The 21,126-nt window shown below is 47.2% G+C and overlaps 1 protein-coding gene across 2 annotated transcripts in view; it reads left to right on the forward strand.

Annotated features, from left to right (window-relative positions):
• Window positions 1-21,126, forward strand: part of PITPNC1 (phosphatidylinositol transfer protein cytoplasmic 1) — a 252,041-nt gene that overhangs the window by 141,313 nt on the left and 89,602 nt on the right. Inside the window, exons 3-4 of one of the 2 annotated variants that reach the window (XM_059381053.1) lie at window positions 1,407-1,495; window positions 2,437-2,444. In XM_059381053.1, the coding sequence (XP_059237036.1) occupies window positions 1,407-1,495; window positions 2,437-2,444 (97 nt within the window). Of the gene's footprint in view, window positions 1-1,406; window positions 1,496-2,436; window positions 2,445-21,126 lie in introns of those variants that run through there. The other variant, XR_009400532.1, reaches the window with a different exon arrangement.

Genomic DNA, 21,126 nt, shown 5'->3' on the forward strand with positions numbered 1-21,126 from the left:
TCAGAGGGCCGCCTGGAGCGCTGCTAGGCCTCGGAGGCCCAGAGTCTGCTGCAGGCACTAAAAGAGGAAAGAAGTACCTTAGTAGCCTCCAGAAAGACACAACCCACCACAGGCTTAGCGCTGGGGGGGGGGGGGGGGGCGACCGTAAAATCATACAGGCATATTTAAAGAATCTATGATCCTATGTATTTAAACGTGTTAGGGAATTCTCTGGGCCTGTACTATGCTGTAGGGTTTGTCTCTGAAGGAAAACAGAACAAAAGGGAACAAGATTTCATTAGTCTTTAGTTTCCAGACCTGCACCCCTGGGGGTTTTCTTTGTTTTAAGAATCGGTTTTCTCCCACTGGCTGCCCAGGTTCCTGCTCTGCTGCCCCAGCAAATGCTCCCAAGGCTGGATGGGAGATGGGGGGTGGGATTGGAGAGTGTGGAGGGGTAGCTCAAGACCACACAGTGTGTCCTCTCTCAGCCCTGGACACCAGAAATCTGAAATCCTCTCGGGGACTCAGAGAGAGAGGCCGGCCGTGCCTGCCCTCCCCCATTCTGGGCTTGGGGAGTCTGCGGCATCCTTGGTGTTCCTTCGCAGAGTCTGACTCTGTCTTCTCGTGGCTTCCCCACCACCTCTCTGTGTCCCTGTCCCCAGATCTCCCTCTTTGCTCTCCCGGGAGGACACCAGTCCCTGGAGTGAGGGCCTATACCCTAAACCCAAGGGGATTCCCCCTTTAGTCCCTAATGACATCCTCACGAGTCCTGCTGCTCAAATAAGAGTAAATTCGCAGGTGCGGGGGTGGGGGGGGACGACAGGGTAGGACATGGATAGATCTTTGATGAGGGGGACACAAGTCAACGGGCTGCAATCGTCAGGGGGCTAAATTTTGTTATTCTTCACATCTCTACAATTCTTACTGTCTGTGTCTTTAGTTCATTTTTAACACCTCACTCTTGTGGATGGTTAAGCAGATACCTGGTTCTACCCTTTGCCTCTGTCCCCCTCCGTATTGGGGCTTAAACATCGCGTCCTAGCACGTCTGCCATATGACTCCTAGGAGACCAAGGCCAGGCTGGCCAAATCCTCCCAGCAGGGCACCTGCCACGCGCTGAAAGCTCATGTCCTTGTAAATCAAATCAAAGAGGAAAAGCTAACAGTCTGTGGAAATCCCCTCCCCCAACCACCGGGCTGCTGTCACCTGCCTTCCCACATTTTACGAGCATATGAAAAATGCACAGAGAATGGTGAACCCTGGCGAAGACCAGGGGCTTCGGGAAGGGGTGACTTGTGGAGAGAGAGGCACCTAGGAGCGCCTCTGCTTTCTCTTTAACAGTTGATCCATGAGGCTCTGGGCAAAATTTTTTCTAATGGTGTTTTTTTTTTTTTTTTTTCCCTCTTTCTCTCTTTCTTTCCTCTTAGCAAACTGCCTAGCTGGGCTAGAGCTGTTGTTCCCAAAATCTTTTATGTTACAGAAAAGGCTTGGAATTATTATCCCTACACAATCACAGGTAAGTCCTTTTTAAAACTTGTGTGTCACATGTAGCCGTAGGACCTCGGGGTAGCCAGATTTCACTGATTTAGGATTTATTATCCAAGTAGGGACTTGGGAGAGCCCTGTTGTATGTGCCCATCACCCTTTTCCTTCATCCTTTTAGGGCGATGCTCTTCCTAGCAGGCAGGAATTAAGATAAACCATTCCACCTTCCTTTTTAAAGGGATTGTAGTAAATACCTTACAAAGAAGGAAGATGAAACTCCTCTGAGTGAAACAAGTTGTTTATTTTGATTTGACAGCCCCTCCCCCACAAGAGCCCCACCCCTACTCCCCCAAACCTTGACTTATAATTTATGTAAAATGTTTTATTGGGCCTCTCTGCCCCGAACTCCTTCCTTTGCGTTGGGATAATCTGATAATTTTTAGTTCACCTTCCCTCTCACATGTAATAGGATGGTGATAAACTCCTCGTTGATACTGATCTAGAAACTTGGGCCCCCAAATCTAGAAGGTTTGGTTTTTGCCCTCAAACATGAAAATTCAAGATTGCACTTGAATGTCATCATAACAAGCTCTTCTTACTGGTTATCAAAGCTGCTTTTCCACTTAAAAGATTTCCTTTGTGGTTAATGAAATGCTCCAGTGGAATTATTAGTCTTTAATTTTGCCTTTATAATGCCAACTCTTTGGTTTTTAATTACCCACAAACCTATAGGCTAATTGAATCTTGTCTACAGTCCTTGTCTGCCCAACCACAGAAGTATCTGCTGAAAAGGTTTCAAGAGCAGATATTTATGAAAGTTCAGTTTTTGGAATATTTCCTTCACATATTTATAACATAATTCACCAGTATTTGTTAGCTCTGTGGTTTGATACTGTACATAAGCATGATCTAAATCATAATTTTGTCTCTTTTTTTCTTTTCTCTCCTGTCCACATGAACATCTGGGACCAGAATACACAGTAAGTCTCATTTAATCATTTTTAAATGTTCCGTGAAAGATGAGTGGAGTAATTGGAACTTCCCAGATACTTCTCATTTTATCCATGTAATAAAAAAAAAAAAATAGAGGAATAACTCAGAATCAGAAATATTTAAATGTAGGCCATAACATAGTTATATATAATGCACTCACTGGCGTGTTCTCATTTGTTCAAGACTATGAATGTTGCAAGCTTTTTTTTTTTTTTTTTAAGATTTTATTTATTAATTTGACAGAGAGAAATCACAAGTAGACAGAGAGGCAGCCAGAGAGAGAGAGAGAGGGAAGCAGGCTCCCTGCTGAGCAGAGAGCCCGATGCGGGACTCGATCCCAGGACCCTGAGATCATGACCTGAGCCGAAGGCAGCGGCTTAACCCACTGAGCCACCCAGGCGCCCAAGACTATGAATGTTAATTTAAAATGCCTTGATAGTCACTTTACATAATTAACTTTTGCTTGTATTTTTAAATAGCTTGACTGCTCTACTTGTGGTGGTTTACTGTAATAGAACAGTTTCTAGAAACATGGTTTTATTAAAGTGATGATAGTAGCTCCTGATGGAAGGCAGAGCTTAGGCCTATAGGCTGTGACCTGATCATTTATCAGAGAGCCTTGTGACTAGAAAGATGTTCATTCAGATCTTTTAAAAAAATTTTTTTTAATTTAAATAATCTCTACACCCTGTGTGGGGCTCAGACTCACAAACCCAGGATCAAGCATTGCATGCTGTGTTGACTGAGCTAGTCAGACGCCCCTCATTGAGATTATTTTCCTCTGAGCTCTGGATTGGGAAGTCTTGGTGACGTGATAAAAATCATTTAATTTCTTCCTGTCCTAAGGACCTCTAGAGTCAATACTTAACACTAGAAAAAGGGATCCCAGAGTAGCATTGCGTTGTAGTATTTTGATGTGGATCGTTTTCCTCAATGGCGACCAGGTCAAGTTGTCATAACAAGAAAATGGTTAACTGAGCTGTAATGGGAGTTGAGTTTTTGGTCTTAATCAGACCAGCCAAAGGGAAGAGAGGTGGTGAGAGAGAAAGGGAGGAAAGTGATTCGTTGTGTCCTTGGCATGAATCTGGCGCCCTGCACCTAGTAGGTGCTCAATGAAGAGTTCTTGAATGGCAGAAGGAATGCCTGAGGCTAAGACAGATCATCTCAACAGAAGGGTCACTGGCTTTGGAGTCAGATAGGACTGAGTGTCCTCTGGTTCTAGCTCTTACTGCCCAAAGTTCTTAAGCAAGAACTTTGGGCAATACCACCTCCTCCACACCCATTGCCAGCTCTTGAACTCATGCTAGTGCGTGACCACGTTCTCACCTGTCCTTTGCAAAATGAGGGAAATAGGAATAGTATCCCAAGTTGTGCATGAAACTAAATTTATTTCACTTAAAGTTTCCTTTAAGGAGAATAAATTACCTCCCTCATTTGTGGGTATTAAAACGTCTTTTCTTTTATAAAATGAGAGGAATATATATATAGCATTTTCTTCCCAATGTCCATAACTTTGAAAAAAAAAAAGGCAATTTTATGGCAAAATAACCCCTGAGGTACACAACTACTAGCGTGTTACCTGTCTATGTCAGGCAACACCATCCCCAGTTCTGTGGCTTCTAGTAATTGCACAGTGTCTACAATGAACACGTTGGTATCTTTTGAATCTTGTTTCTCTTAGCAGTTGTGCAAATTACCTCCCCGTAAACCTCTACTTCATCATCTGTAAGTGGGGAAGTGTAGTAACTATCTCATAAGGGTGACGTGAAGATTATATTAAGTAATCTACGTGAAATCTTAGCCTCGTCCTTGGTGCATGGTAAATGCTCAGTAAACGTTCATTGTGATTATTTATTGTGCAATGCTGGAAGCTTCCGTCATTACATTGGGAGTTCTGTGGGCAAATAAATGGGAATATATCTTGGTGTCCTTCAATGCAGACTGGGCTCCAGTTATTAGAGTGGATGGCACTAATTATCTAGGATATGATTTGATTTGATTGATATCTGATGTTATCGCCAGTTCCTGCTTCTCTGAAAGCTTATACGTGGAGTTTTTGTTTGAAATGTAATCAGTAGTTACACGGACAAGAGAATTCACGTCCCTACAACTATGCAAAGGTAGTTGTTTGCCCGATGAGGCTCAGAATTAGGTCACCTTGACTTGATCCAAGACGGGTGGCACTTATTCCCCATAAGCCAGTGACGGTACCATGGAACGTGGGGGTGATTAACAGAGAAATGAAGTCTGAACAATGTTTGACGTTATGTTCATTTTTTTAAGAATATGTATTACAATACTGACATTCTGAAAACCAAAAGAAAGCCCTAGCTCCTGACAAAGCCATCCCCACCGGGACGCCCCTCCCAAGGCAGCCCTCCTGTGGGAGGCTTTCTGGCCTGCCTCTGTTACCCTGAGCTTGGTCTCCTGTGCCCATCTCTGTGCAGGCGATGGGGGGTTTCTCAGGGGCCGTGGCCTCTCCTCCTGTCTAGCCTCTGCCCCACAGGACTCCTGGAGTTCTAATCATACCACTTGGGACTTTTTAATTTCTGTTTGAGAAAACGTTGGGACAGAACGTAAAGAAGTTAGCTATGGTAGTATTGTCTCGTGCTCACCCCTTCTGTTGGACTCCCAAGGATTCCTCGGTCTCTTCTAGGTCCTTATTCTTCCTGTTTTTGTGTTTTGTCAGTTCCTCCCTAATGCAGTCCCGGGGTCGTGGACTACTTGGAGGAAACAAAGTGCCGCCCGATGACAGGAGTCCATTTTCTCCCAGTTCTGGAAGCTTGGAAGTCTGAGTCTGTCATTGGCGGGGCCGTGCTCCCCCTGGAGCCTGTAGGGGCAGGAAAGCTTTGCCTCTTCCAGGCTTCTGGTGGCCCTCGGTGTTTGTCACTGCGTCACTGTAATCTCTGTCCTCACAGGGCGTACTCCTTGCCGGGTCTCTTACAGGGACATCAGTCCTATCAGATTAAGGACGTTCCCGACTCCAGTATGGCCTCATCTTAATGTAAACAATTCCACCTGCAGCAACCTTAGTTCCAAATCACATCACATTCTGAGGAACCGGGGTTAGGACTTCAATGTCTATCTGGACATTGGGGGAGGTGGGGGAGGGGCACACACCGAATCCAACCCATACCATTGTCCTTCAGTTTTAGGTTGACAGCCATTTCTTAAGCACAGACCGTGTAACACATCCTGGGAGTAGGTTGCCTTGAGTTAACAACCCCTGCCCTTTGGGGAGTCACAGTCTTGTGCGACACAGGTAGACACTCCAGTGGCAGCTACCAGCGAGGCATAAGGTTTTCTGGAGACAAGACGGGACAGGCCATCATCATTCAGCCCAGATGGCGGGCTGGCTCCAGACCTGCCCACAGAGCTGGATGAGCTCTGAGTGGGGCTGATAGCAGAAATCCATAGCAGTGGGCAGAATGCATGGCCCTGGGGCCTCCAGCCAGACAAGCAATTGCAATGTGACAAGAAGGGCCCTGGTGTCTGGACCGCGGCCCTGAGCTTCTAGGTCTCAGGAAGGTGTCCCCGTAAGATTGGGACACAGGTGTCTTTCACAGGTAACTTGGTGATGAGATTCGGGAGTAATAAAGTTGCCAGCTTTAGCAAGTAAAAATACCGAACATCCTGTTAAACTTGAATTTTCAGACTGATAGCAGATAGTTTTTCAGAGTTCCCAAATATTGTACAGAATGTACTTCTATTGAAAGATTATTCATTTTCTGATTTTTTTCCTGGCAGCCCTTGGGGAGGAGGAGTAGCGGGGGTGGGGGCAGAACTGGTCTCAGAGAGTCAAGTACAACAATCAGGGTTTTATTTATTTATTAATTTGACAGATCACAAGTAGGCAGAGAGGTAGGGGAAGAGGCAGTGGGGGGGAAGCAGGCTCCCCGCTGAGCAGAGAGCCTGATTCAGGGCTCGATCCCAGGACCCTGGGATCATGACCTGGCCGAAGGTAGAGGCTTTAACCCACTGAGCCACCCAGGCGCCCCAACAAGCAGGGTTTAAGAACAGGGGCACATTGCTGGGCCAAAGGGAAGGGAAGAGAGGGAGTTGTATAACCGGGAACTTGTCCTGACGTGAACGTGCCGTGTTCTCACTGAGGCGAATCCAATGACCTGTCAGGACAGCACGCGTACTTCCTGCCCCAGATGGGTTTGGCTCAGGGAGTGAAGTAGACTAAAGAGGGCGGAGCTGGGGAAGATTCCCTGAGAGCAGATGAATTCCTAACTGTCCGTATGAATTCCTAACTGTCAGTATTTCCGGAAAGATCTGTGCTAAGGGCTGTGGAGGAAGCCCAGGGTGTTGTAGAGAAGAGACTGAAATTCTCCCTAGAAGAACTAGGGAAGATTTCCTGGAGAAGATGGAATTTGAGCGGGACCTGAGGGTTAGAACTGCAGACACCTGCTGTGTCTTCATTCGGGCTGTAACATAAAAGACCATGCACAGGGTTGGCTTAAACAACAGACATTGACTTCTCACAGCTCTGGAGGTGGGGAAGTCCAAGTTCAAGGATATCCTTTGATTAGGTTCCTGGAGAAAGCCTTCCTCCTTCTGTGTCCTTCTAGAACTAGGAGAAACAGAAACTCTTTGGTGTCTTCTCCTAAAGGCACTCATCCCGTTCTGAGGGCTCCACCCTTGTGCCGGCATCTAAACCCACTCAACCCCCCAAGGCCCCACCTCCAAAGACCTTCCCATTGGGGGGTGGGGCTTCAAGGGCTCTATATGGGGAGAGGACACAGGTTCATCCGGAGCCTGCTTTCTCCAGGCCCAGTGGGCCAGTGCTGTAGCTGGATCCTGGACCCTGCAAGGTCAAGTCCTGGTGGCTTTGAATGTCAAGCAAGTAAGGTGTGTGTTTCATTCTCCATAAGGAAGCAACATTGTTCCCAGCTAGTTCACTTTGATTTTCCATCCTAAACATAGCACAGTTTTTCTTTCTGCCTTCGCAATGCCTGGGAGTCTGGGTTGGTCCCTCAAGCTACAGGTGCTCTCCGTCAGGCCTTCAGGGGTCACTCTGAAGCCGCCCCCCCTTCCCTTGCATTGGACTCGGCCAAGTTCTCACGCTCTCTACCCACGACAGCTTGGGTGGAAGAGCCCACTCTTCTCTCTAACTACAGGGTCGGCTCCCTGGATTTATGACAGATGCTTTCAGTGGTCTTCCTCTTTTTTCCCCCTGTTTGAAATGCTTCTCCGTTGCCCTCTGTCTACCCCCAGTCCTTTAATACTAAAGACCTCTTCTTGATGTCATTTCAAGACTGTATTTCCTGTCTGTGCCCAAAGTTTTGCCCAAAGCAAAACTTCTCCAGTGCCTGACTCTCCACTGGGGTCACCACACCCTGGCCTCCCTACCCTTCAGGGAAGCAGAGGGCTTCTCAAGACTCTAGACAGCTGTCTCTTGTCACAGGATTAGCCCAGAGCAGTGTTCGTCTATTCCTAGGATCCCCTTGGTCTTAGATGTGACTGTCCAGCCTATTACTGAGAACTCATGCTACCCTCATTTGTGACAAAACCCAGACAACAGAACTTTCTGTTTACGGTCATCGAGGGCTTTAACATGATCACAGTTACCAGAACGTAAAAGCTTTTTCATCACTGCGTATGACTGTGTGGTTCGAATTATGTGGAAATGCCATTTGCCCAGGAAGTGGAAAAAATATCTTTAGCTTGGCTGTAGGAAAAAAAAAAAGTCTTAATTACAGAGTCAACAAAGAATCACACGATGACAGTTTTCCAGAGGACAGACTACCTCGCCAGTTCTTCAAAACCTGCCGGTTCTTCTGTTTGTAAAGTCACAAAGGAAGGTGCCCGAAGAGGCTGGCTGCCTTCCAGAATCACTAATTTTGTTTTTCTGGAGCTAAAAAAAGGCAACACCAGATTAGGGACACAGCTCAAGAGCATCAGCTCAGCCTTGGGAGTGATAAAGGGGAAAAAAAGTTTTTTTCTTATTTGTAAGAGTTTGGAAACAAGTTATCAGAAGTTGATGGCAGTGACCTAGATATACGGTTCCTCTGTTATATTTGGGGGCCGTGACCATCCCACTCCCACTCCACCAAAATATTCTTTCTTTTTTTCTTTTTTTTTTTAAAGTCCTCTCTATACCCGGTGTGGGGCTTGAACTCACAGCGCCGAGATCCAGAGTCACATGTGCTACCCACTCAACCAGCCAGCCCCTCCATCAAAATATCTTTTAATAAGAATCGCAGAAGGAACAATGACAAAGGGGAAGCACCTTTGTGTTCATGAGAATAGCTGCAGTTACCCAGGGAGCAGAGGTAGTCATGGGCTGTCCCGTGTTCCCCGACAGTATAATTATTTTGTTGAAAGAGGCAGAGAAGACGATGGTAACAGAGCAGGGAGAGGGAGAGGGCTCTTGTCTGAGTACCTCGAATGGTGCTGAGCCACCGGGACAGATGGGGTTGTTCAGGGTCGGTTCAGCCCGGCCAGGGAAAAGAATCAAGCCTGCTCACCATTGAGAATGTCTCATCAGCCAGGGTGAACTCGGGTCATCTTCCCAGGAGTGGCAACAGGGACATTGAGGTATATTTCTGAAAGCAACTGATGGTTCTGGATAGGAATGTCACTTGAAATCGGGGCCTCATCAGGTCCCCGATAATGGAAAGAGCTGGGTGCTGTGTGGGCAGACATTGACCTCCGTGCCTGTCCAGCTTTCTTGGGATCCCCTTCCTCACCTTCCACTGAGTCCTAGCCAAGGTTAGTAGAAGCCACTGAATTGCATAACAAGGAAAAGGTGCAAGTACAGAGAAAATACACTCATACCCAAACTCCGAGGATTGATCTTGTTTCAATGGAAATCAGAGAGGACAATGGAGCCATCTCAACTACTTATGCAAGCTCAGGGAAGGATGGTCCGCAAGTATTCCTTCTTTGGAGTCCTGGAGACAGGGGTAGGGATCTGAGTTAGGTAGGAAATGACTTCTATCTCTGCATCACAATCAGCCCTGAATATCCAGGGCAGAACATAATTGTGGGTGGTAGGTGGTGGGCAGGGCAGTGCCCTTTAGAAATGAGGCCATGTGAACTGGGACCTGGTAGGGACCAGGTCAAAGAAACAGTCTTCTTGTTGGGGGTGTGCTGAGGAGCAAGGCAGCAATTAGCCATAGGCCACAGGCCCTCCCAGAGAAAGATAGTTGAAGTCAGAGGAGACTGAGGTCATGGCATTAGGCTGGTGTCATAAATAAAGTCAGAATTGCCAAGTTTAGAAAATCTTCATGGGTCAAGCGACTTTAGATGGAGACAGTCTAAAATCATTTATACCTACCATTAAGTGGTACATAGCCAGTTAAACAGGAAGCACTGGGTTATGCAGAGCTACACAGATTTTTGTTATTGCAGGACTTCTCAGAGCCTTTACGATTTTGCCATACACCGTGAACATTCAAAAAGGGAGCAGCAGCACTTCCCACACTTACTTGTCCTTGGGACCCTGGCTTTTGCAAGGACAGCCTTCTAAAACTTAGGGGAATACCAGAAGCTTCTCTCCGGGTTAGAGCCATTATGCACCCACAAAATAGGTCAGTGGGTCAGTTCTATTTCAGGAAATGTCATTTGCTGTAAAATTTCAGTGGGTTAATACATTGCATAATGATTACTCTTACTTAAATTCCATTGGTTTGAAGGGCTCCCAACAGTCATAACCTGTAAATGTCTTTTCAAAGTCAGTGCTGTGAGCCCACACGGCAAAGATAGCCATCTACCGAGATGACAGTGAAATCATGCATCAGATTTGTTTCCATTTAGGAAATGAACTGGTCGGCTGGGGGGACCAGTTGCAAAGCAGCTTATTCACAGGTGTGCCATAGTTCTTGTGCGGGACTAGAACTTGTCTTCTCATCCCAGCAACCCAGTCTGTAGGTACCTGTAAAGCGAGAGGCCTGGAAGGAGCAGGGTTCTCCATCTGCTGTGTCCCTTTTACATTTCCTCTAGCTGTTCCCAGGCTCGTCTTTGTACTTCAAAGAGAATTAATTCAGCCATCTTGCGGGGAGAGGGCAGGAGATGGAATGGGTTTCACCACCATAACATTAGCATTTGGAAATTGTCTGCATTTTTTTAAAACATCACCCTGAATGACTTTACAGAGGGCAGCCGTCAGAGGGGGAAAAAAAATACTTGTTTAATGGAACCTTCCTTTCTTTGTTTTCTGTTTAGCATTTACAGCACTGAACATTGGTTTTCTCTCCTTCAGTTCATTAATACCTTTGAAATCATGTTCCGTTTACATTGGGGAGATAAGAATAATACAACCACACAGATTTTGTGGGGCAGATTCCATCCTGTAAAAATACCAGAAATTGCCTATAACTATGGGTGTAATGAAATAGTAAATTTCAGTGATGAAGTAAAATCGCTGCAAAATTGCCCCCATGTGCTTGACCTTGTCATCTCTGTGATGGTCTGAACTATGTGTTAACGACAAGGATGTAACGGTCTTTCCAGCTCAGAATTTTAACATTGCTCTTATCTTTAAGGGTGGGGTTTTTTTTGTTGTTTGTTTGTTTTTTTAATGTATTTTTAGGGGAACCTGGGTGGCTTAGTTGTTTAGCGTCTACCTTGGGCTCAGGTCATGATCCCAGGGTCCTGGGATCAAGCCCCACATCAGGGTCCCTGCTCCGCAGGAAGCCTGCTTCTCGCTCTCCCATCCCCCTGCTTGTGTTCCCTCTCTCGCTGTCTCTCTCTCTTTCTCTCTGTCAAAGACATAAATACAATCTTTAAAAAAAAAATAGAAAGTAAATGTATTTTTAGATAAGGAATTTGCCCAGTTTGGTTCAGAGGGGTGCTGCTGGCAGTTTTTAACTGAGAAGGCTTGTAATCTGACAATTTCCTACCCGGTTCTTTGCCGGCCTGTATATTTGGGGCATCCTTCTGATGCATTCCCCTCTCTGTTATTTAACATGGGATTCTTTTTCATTTGATGCGCTCTGCCTGTCTCTTTAAATCCCTGCCCTGCCTTCACTCTGCGGTGGCTATTAGTATTCACAGGCACCCTCTGCTTGTTTATCCTTGAAAGGTCCAGCTTTAGATTGCAGGAGCCCGAATGTAGTTTCCCCGCTCAGTGTTCAGAGAGGCACCAGCCGCAAACCATGCCCCATTGAGAAAACATATTTTCATTCATGTCTTTGTTGCCTCTCCTTCCTGGCCTTGCTTCTCCTGTGAGACGCTGTTACTCAGCTTGTCAGAGGACGGAAGAGGCTCCAGCGATGAATGAACTAATGAATGAACAGAGCCTCAGTGTAGGGCGCAGGCTGCCGGGGAGCCTGGGAGAGGCTGACATTCATTTCCTCGGTGTGGGCTGGGACGCAGGCACACGTTTTCCTGCTACGTCTCCAGGCTCCGCTGCCACACGCTCCCTTCCTTTCCAACCCCCACCGTACTTCTCTCTTTCAGGTCGCACTGCTCTTTTTGGCCACCTTTTTCTTCCTATGCAGCATATTATCAGGGAAGTCATTCTGATTCATCCTCATTCCTATTACTTTTTTTTAAAGATTTTATTTACTTATTTGACAGAGATCACAAGCAGACAGAGAGGCAGGCAGAGAGGAGGAAGCAGGCTCCCTGCCGAGCAGAGAGCCTGACGCGGGACTCGATCCCAGGACCCTGAGATCATGACCTGAGCCGAAGGCAGTGGCTTAACCCACTGAGCCACCCAGGCACCCCTCATTCCTATTATTTACATGAAATCCTTTTCTCCTTCTCTTTGCTTTAAGATAGTAATAATAATAATAAGAGTAATTATTATTATTATTATTATTATTATTATTATTATTATTATTATTCCTCCTCTTCTCCTCCTCCTCTTGCTTGTCCCCCCCCCTTCTCCTCCTCCTCCTCCCTCCCCCACCACCTTGGAACCCAAGAACCCAGTGGAACCTAAAATCTCCCCTTACTTCCTAGGTAGCTTTCCCTGCATGATGACTAAGATTCTGAGTCAGTGGGAGGGACAGCTAGACATACACCTTCTTCAAATTGGTGTATGTGTGTTGGGGTGGGGGCGCTTGGGTAGCCCAGTTGGTTAAGCATCTCCCTTCGGCTCAGGTCATGATCCCCTGAGTCCCGGATCAAGCCCATGTTGAGCTCCTCAATGGGGAGTCTGCTTCTCCCTCGCCACCCCCCCCCCAATAAATGTCTGTCGATCGGGAGGATGAAACGTCCTGATGAAAAATAAAGGAAGTTGGAAGGTACTTTAAGGTCTAGATGTCTCCTAACTGCCTTTACATACAGGTTGACCCCCACCCCCATAGTCTACTCTTTTACAAATAGCACAGTTTGTAGCCCCAGAGTCCAAAAAGATAGTAAATCCCAAATCCTAGACTTGATCGCACTAGCCCTGTGGAACATTCTGGATGTAAGTCTCCTGCTGGTGAAAGTTGGAAACATTTGCAAGTTCATTTTTATTAATGATCCCAGCTCAAGCTGAAATACCCTGTATGGCCTTGGAGTACATTTAATATGATAATATAGACTATAGTACCAGTGAATCAATGTCTTCAGGGGAATTCCATTAGAGAGAAGGTCAAGTCTATATCGGGTTTAATGTTCGTTGATAGCAGAGGACACGTGTGCATGGAGACAGAACAAGATGGCCAGAGGGGAATGCACTGAGTTCTAGATAAAAGCTAAAATAAAATGATCTTCAGAAAGTCTGTAAACACTTCGTGTACCCCAAGCCAGCTTCTCAACTGTTCCGTTTAACATTCTTCTTTCCAAGCCTCCTTGGAAAGTTTGTCCTCGGACATGGAAGGATTCTGCCTGATGACCAGGAATAAAATGTTAAGTTATTGAGGTCAATCATTGGTTTTTTCAAACATGGCTTGTCTCAGTCCGGGAGGTTCCATGGATATGCCTCAGCAGCCATCATGTCCCTATATAATGCTTTATTTATAGAAGGACCTCCAGTGCCATTACAAAAGCAGTTTGAGCTATAAAACCCCATCCCCTCTCAGACCCTTCCTCATCCTGGAACTCTGTGAACAAGTGTGAGGGATGAGACAGGAACCACTTGAAAAAGCTATTTCCCAAACTTCCCACACTTGCACCTCCTCCATTTTCTCAACCATGCTCTTTATAATATGTTCCCCTTTCCGTTAAAGTGGACTCAAGAGAATTTTTTAGAATGCCTGTGACTTCCATTAGATCCCATATAGTTACTTGGGGAGCTCACAGATGTGTTCATTTACTTTTTTATTGGATTTGAATTTTTTCCCTGCTTACTGAAAAAGTAGATGTTTATTATAAAATACAAGCATTATAAAAATGTATATCATGGGAAATGAAAGGACCTCATGATTTCTACTGCTGTCCTCCATGAGAATATTTTGGTGTCTTTCTGCATGTTTTCTGCGCATATACTAATGTGCTTTTTTTAATCATGCTTTTCTTTCCTTTTTATAAAACTGGATCCTCCTCTTTTACTCTTCGCTTTTTTTTTAAAGATTTTATTTTATTATTATTTTTTAAGCTTTAATTTATTTATTTGGAGAGAGAGAGAACCCCAAGCTGGGGTGGGGGCCACAGGGAGAGAGAATCTTCAGTAGATTCCCCACTGCATGAGGAACCTGATGTGGGACTTGATCTCATGACCCTGAGATGATGATCTGAGCCAGAACCAAGAGTCCTAACGCTCAACCAACTGAGCCACACCGGTGCCCCTTTAAGATTTTATTGTTAGTAATCTCTATACCCAGGGTGGGCCTCAAACTCACAACCGGGAAATCAAGAGTCACACGCTCCACTGACTGAGCCAACCAGGTGCCCCATAATTTGGTTTTTAATGGCTTTGGAGTTCTCCACAATGTCCTTAACCAGCCCTCTACTGGCAGACTTGGGTTGCTTCTGTGTCTTTCATAGGACCAATAGTACAGCGATGAATATGTTTTCACACGTAATATTTTTTACACCTGAGAATTTATGCCCTTCCTTGAATCCTGAGCAGGATTTTGAATGCACTTCACAGCAGGAATTAACTTAAGCCATCATATTTAAAATCAATTTTTGAAAATGATTGTATTTGAAGGGTACTAGGATATTTTGGCATTTAAAGGAATACCACTGTGAATTTCTTAAATGAATAATTATTTCCCCAGTGTGTCTTTTGAGTAAATGGTTCTTTTTCTTCCTCAGGCTCGTTTGAAGCAGGGCATAACTGTCATTTGGCAGGTGTACACAGCCATATTTGCTTTGCTCTCAGTGGCCACAGGACCCACCGAGAAGCAAACCCTATGCCTTTGTCACCATCACCCCTGACTGAGCCCTCAGCTCCACTAGAAACACTTGTGTGATTTCCTAACGCTCAAGAGGCAGCAAGTCGTAGGGTCATGAGCTTGAACTTCCAAGCCAGACAGCTTGGGCTGCGTCTCAGCTCCATCACGTAAATGGGATGTGATTTGGGCCGATGACGTCTTACCTGTGAGACAAGGGTGATAGTCGTACATCCCTCCTAGAGCCATGTGAGGGTTAAGAGTTGAGAAAAAATTACTGTTTATCCAATACTTGGAATGGTGCCGTACTGCTGTCATCGTTATCTCAGTGTTACGTCATGTCTGTCTCAGACTGGACATGAGGAATGTTGACTGTGGTTACCTTGCAACATCATTTTGACCCAAAGATAATACCAAAAACTTCCCTGGGTTAAGAAACATCATCATTTTGACCCAAAGACATATCAAGACTTCCCTGTGGTTACCTTGCATCATCATTTTTGACCCAAAGGTAATACCAAAACTTCCCTGGGTTAAGAAACACCTGGGTGGGTCTGTCAATTAAGCATCCAGCTCTTGAACTCTGCCCAGGTCTTGACTTAGGGTCGTGAGTTCAAGCCCCGCCTTAGGCTCCGTGATGGGTGTTGACAAACCTGTGTAAAACCTAGAACCTGCCTACCCTGCTGGTGAGAATGTGAAATGCTGTTGTCAGTTTGGAAAACCACCTCGCTCTTCCTCAGAAGGTTAAACATAAAGTTACCATATGGCCTAGCATTCTTACTCTGGGTGTATACCCTACAGAAATGGAAACATGTGTCTCTACAAAAACTTGGCAAGAACGATCATGGCACATTCTTAGTAATAGCGGGAAAGTAGAAACAAATGTCCGTCAGCTGATGAGTGGATAAAGTTTAAGATGGTATGTCCATGTAATGGAGTACTGCTCTGCCATGAAAAGGATGCTAAATCAGAGAATCCAGACACAAAATACCACACATGATGTGACTTCATTGGTATGAAATGTTCAGAGGATACAGATCGGAGAGTGAAAAAGTTAGATTAGGGGTTGCTTAGGGCCTGGGGGATGGGGAGGTGGGAATGGGGAGTGACTGCTCAGAGTATGGGGCTTTTTCTTGGGGGTAAAGAAATTATTCTAAAATCACATTGTGTTAACGGTTACACAGCTCCGTGAATATACTAAGAACCACTGCCTGAAGACTTGAAATGGTCAATAATATGCGATATGAATAAAGCTATTTAAAAAAGAAAAAAAACAGGGGGGCCTGGGTGGCTCAGTCAGTGAAGCATCTGCCTCTGGCTCAGGTAGTGATCCCAGGGTCCTGGGATCGAGCCTCGCGTCAGGCTGCCTGCTCAGCGGGGAGCCTGCGTTCCCCTCTCCCTCTGCCTCTCCCCCTGCTCATGCTCTTTCTTGCTCGCTCTCAGATAAAAAGTAAAATCTTTACAAAAAAAAAGAATGGAAAAATCAAGTCCTGGCTTCAGGGGTGGGCTCTGGGGGCGCCACTGACTTTCCGAGAGCACATCATGAGTCCAGGGGCCTGGAGTCCATTTTTAACAGACGCACCATGAGGCGTCATTCAGAAAGTTCTAGAAATCTACTGTGAGAGGAAGCAAAGGGGATTTTTACTTTACTTTGTAAACTGATGTAGGGCAGGATCAATACGCTTTTAGCTCATGGTTTTCATCAAGCTCCGGGAGCTGAGGGAGGACAGCATGACCATAATGGTGTTCCTTGTCGTGGACGGTGCTCATTTCTTCCAGAAGTCTGGCCCCTGCCACGCCTGGAAGGTGCAGGCCACCCCCTGGAGAGCCTCAGACTGGACTCCCCAGGTCCGGTCTCTACCGCCCCCATCCCCTCTCCCCGTGCACGTGCGCGGCCTGCAGAATGGGCTTCCAGCACCCGCCGCCGGAAACTATGAAATTCCCACGGGCTTGCCCCTTTCTCTTTAAGACTTGCTTCCATCTAGTTTTCTTCTCATAAGTGTTTCTTATTGCCATGGCAACCCTAATCAATCACCGGGCTAAAAATAGCTCTTTCATGTTTCCGAAACATGTCTGTAGTGAATTGAAAATCCAGCCCCGCCGTGCTGGTTGCCCCGGCCGCTCCCCTTTCCCGACACTGGCCCCGGGAGTGCTGGGTCTGGAAATGACTGTTGCAGCGGGCCAGGTACTCCACTGGTTTTTCCTGGTGTTCTCCTTCCCCAGAGTCTCTCATCACTTCCCAGAGACACAAGCCCGCGCCCTCCCGTGTCCCGCAGAGACCCCTCGCTTTCCTGCGCACTTGGCTTCGGGTGCTGGGAGTTTCTCAAGTGCGCGGTAATGGCCGTGGCCACCATTGCCGGTGGAGGCCGACGGAAGCTGCGTGCGTGGCTGCTGGGTCCAGAAGAAGCTGCTTGTAGCAGGAGCCGATGCTAGCGGCCCTCGTGAGACTTTTCTGGCTCTGGAGGATCTAAGCGAGAAAATCAAAGAGGAGATGACAGGAGAGCTTTGCCTCGTGTCTCTCTTGTCCCCGTGACACTGCTACTATTTTTAGGGCGTTAGGGGGCAAAACAAACCCTGCATGGAATAAAGTGAGTATCAGGGACAATTCTCCTGGCCGAGCTGCTTTTCTAGTCAAGAAGAGAGAGGGGGGAAAAAAGATTCTTCATGAGAAAGAAGATTCCAGATCTTGAATGGGCCCAGGGGAGGAAGGCAAGCAGGGAGGGGCTGACGTGACTCATGAGGTCCCCCGGGCTCCAGGGGATTCGGGCACGTTACTGCCTCTCTCCCTTCTTCATCTTCCTGCTCTAGAGTCACTGGCCTGGTCTTCCGCCTGAAGCAGGGTCATCTCAGGGGACCGGTGGCGCTGCTGCTTGCTGGTTTTTTTTTTTTTTGTTTTTTTTTTTGGATGCTATTTCTCAACTTGTCTGAGCCTCGGTTTTTGTAATAAGGCTGAGTGAACGAGAAGGAATAAAGCCTTTTACGTCTAGGAAAGAAGGGAGTCCACAGGGATCCTGGTCGTGTTCTTGTTGCCCGGCCTGAAGTTGGCAGGGGGTCGAAGAAAGCAGAAAAGAGGTCGGGGGAGCAAGCCCTGCCCACAGAAGCAGGAGCTGCTTCAGGCCGTTAGGAAGGACAAAGACAGGGAGAAGACGATCCCACACGTCCTCAACAGCACAGCGGGGCAGGAGGCAGAGTGAGGCCAGGACAGCGTAAATCTGCTCTGTGGTGTGTGGTGTGGCCACCACATCTTGGGAAGGACCCGTCGCCAGGTGTCCTCTTGTTGCCACCACCCCTCCAAGTCCACAGTCTCCCCGCGTGACCGTGCATGTGTACAGGGAGGATCTCCCCACCCCAGCCTTTTCCTTCCCACAGAGCCCGTGGGATCCCACGGGCAGGGGTGCAGTGGGCTGGGTACCCGTCCCACCAGCCACTGCCTGGCCCTTTGCTCGATCATTCCATCTTCACACCACAGTGATGCGGTTGGTACCGTGTCCATTTTGTGGAGGAGAAGACTGAGGCTCAGAGGGATCAAGGAATTTCCTCGGAGTCACGGAGTTTGTGAGGAAAGCAGCTGAGCTTTGAACTAACGTCTGTTTCACTCCAAAGCCTGTGCTCTTTCTACCGGATTCCTGCTTCCTGTGGGCGAGGCGGGTCCTGCCCCATTGGGACACCTGCCCGTGGCAAGCTCAGTGCCATCGGTTACTGGCAGACGTCACCCTGGGCCATAAGCAGTGTCATCGACAAACCCGCCGACTTCCGCAGCCGGAGCTACTAAGTTAGACGAGCACAAATCCCCCATTTTCCTGAGACCTTTGCAGACTGCCACGGAGTGATTTTTCTATGCAGATGAAAGCCAAACGGGTGATTCTTGAGGTTAGGTATTCTTACTGGTTTTCCTGTCGCTGCACAACAAATTCCCCACAAACTTAGCCACTTCAGACACAAATGTATTATCTCAGAGTGTCTGCCGGGCCCAGGTTAGCTAGGTCGTGGCTCAGAGTCTCACTAGGCTGGGCCCCAGTCTCATCTGAGGCCCAGGGTCCTTTTTTAGGCTCCCTGGTTGGCGGGTTTCAGTTTGTTGCTGTTAATAGGACCGAAGTCCAGTTTTCTAGTTGGCTGGCCTCCAGGGGTCTTTCGCAGCATCTGGAAACTTCCCTGGCGCTAGCCCCATGGCCATCTCCCCACATGGCCACTTACTTCTTCCAGAGCAGCCAGAATCTCAGCTTCTTCAAAAAAGAATTTATATAATGTACTATCATCTGATTGCCTTGGTAATCTAATCAAAGGGCACTATCCCATTATTCTCAAAGGTCTTACCCACACTTTGGGGGGAGGGATTGGGCTAGGTGTATATCCCAAGGGCTGAGAGTCTTTTTTTTTTTTTTTTTTACTTTTTTTAAGATTCTATTTATTCATTTGATAGACAGAGATAACAAGTAGACAGAGAGAGAGGAAGGGAAGCAGGCTCCCTGCTAAGCAGAGGACCCTGAGATCATGACCTGAGCCCAAGGCAGAGGCATTAACCCACTGAGCCACCCAGGCACCCCCCAAGGGCTGAGAGTCTTGGGGGCCACCTGAGAATTCTGCCTGCCATGAGTATTTTAGTCTTTCTATGAGCCAAACGGGACTAAAAGCATTCAGTGCTCCCAAGTAACTGTGCCATAGAGAGCACAGGAATCTTCTGAATCCCTTGACGCCTTCCAGTTGTACCAGTGGATGAAACTCCTAGTGTCTCCCTTCAGAAGAGACACATTCCAGTTGGTTGTGTCAAGGTTCCCAATTCTGTCTTCTGCTCCCACACTCCTCAGTGGCATGGAATCCCCCTCTTTGGTGTAAATGTGTCCGAATCTTCAGGGGATAGGACATGTTTGTTTGGAGGAAGTCCAAGGTTGGAAGGTGGGGTTCCCTTGAGATAGCTGAGGGTGCCCAGGTGAGATGGTATATTCCTGGCTAGAACAAAGCCCTTAGTCACAGAAAGCAGAACTGAAACAGAAGCTTTCAGACTGGAATGTCTGGGGACTTGTGGCAGTGACGGCAGGGAGTAGGGAAGAATCCCCCTGAGGGAAAGGTTGCAGCTTATCTTCTGACGGGTGAGCCAGACACCGAGCCAGCTGTGGAGATAGAAAAGGAGATAAGTGTGTGACAAAGGTACAAACAGAATGCTCCCTGTGCGCAGGGGAATCATCATTCTGACGTGGGATGTGAGATGGTCTGGGGGTGAGATTTAGGAAGGAGGCTTCAGGCTGAAAATGCTGTGGGCAGCAAAAAAAACATGGCGGTCAGATGTGTTCCAGGGACTGGCGAGTGGTCTTCTGGGACTGGCTGGGAGGAATATAGGGCAGAGCCATGAAGAAAATTAGGGTATCAACAGAGGATTCTGTTGATACAGAGGTTTTGCTTTTAAGGAGGGAAGCTGACCCAGAAGGATTTGGGCTTTCATTGGATGTGATGGGTGAGTGTAGTGGGTTCAATGGTGTCCCCTCAAAATTCATGCCCACTGGAACTTTTGAGTGTGACCTTTTGGAAATAGGGTCTTTGCAGATGTAATTAGCTTCAGACCTTGAGATCCAAGATGAAATCACACTAGGAATAGGATGGGCCTAAATCCAGTAACTGGTAGCTTATAAAAAGAGGACACCCAGGGAAAAGAAGGTGATCTGAAGGCGCAGGAAGAGGTTGGAGCAGCCACAAACCAAGGGACACCTGGGGCCACCAGAAGCTGGAAGAGACAGGGAAGGGTTCTCCCTGGACCCTTCAAAGGGAGCAGTACGTTGTCAACACCTTGATTTTAGACTTCTGGCTTCTAGAACTAAGGGTGATAAGCCACACCGCTCATAGCCGTTTGTTATGGTGGCCCTCGGGTGATCGTGGGGGGCAGGAGAACATTTGAACTCAGTGTGGACCTTCCAGTTTGGATGCTGCAGGACCCTTGTTGGGGATGGCCGGTGGGTAGCTGGACATGGGAGAAGAGCAGGTGGCATTAGAGAGATCAGCCTGAATGTGGTCGCAGCAAAGTGACGGGCAGGTGAGATCACCAAGGGAGGGGGTTCAGAGCAAGAAAATAGGGCCGAGGCCAGACCCTAGGAGACCCCTCCATTGAAGGTGGCATTCTTGGCTCATGTTAAACAGTGTAGAGAGTTCCTCAGGGTGTGGACAGGGAAGCGGTGCTGGTTTGAAAATTCTTGGACCCTCGGTCATTTCCATACCCTGCTGCTCTGGTTGAGAAGAGGGAGAGGTGAGAAAGGGCAGACCGGAGGCCTGGGCTACTCTTTTCCTTGTTTTGTTTTTTAAAGATTGCATTTATTTACTTGACAGAGATAGCGAGAGAAATCATGCACAAGAGGGGGAGTAGGAGGCAGAGGGAGAGGTAGACTCCCCGCTGAGCAAGGAGCCCAATGCAGGACTATATCCCAGGACCCTGGGATCATAACCTGAGCCGAAGGCAGATGCTTAA

The sequence above is a fragment of the Mustela nigripes genome, chromosome 16 (genome assembly GCF_022355385.1).
Source record: "Mustela nigripes isolate SB6536 chromosome 16, MUSNIG.SB6536, whole genome shotgun sequence".
Classification (NCBI taxonomy): Eukaryota; Metazoa; Chordata; class Mammalia; order Carnivora; family Mustelidae; genus Mustela; species Mustela nigripes.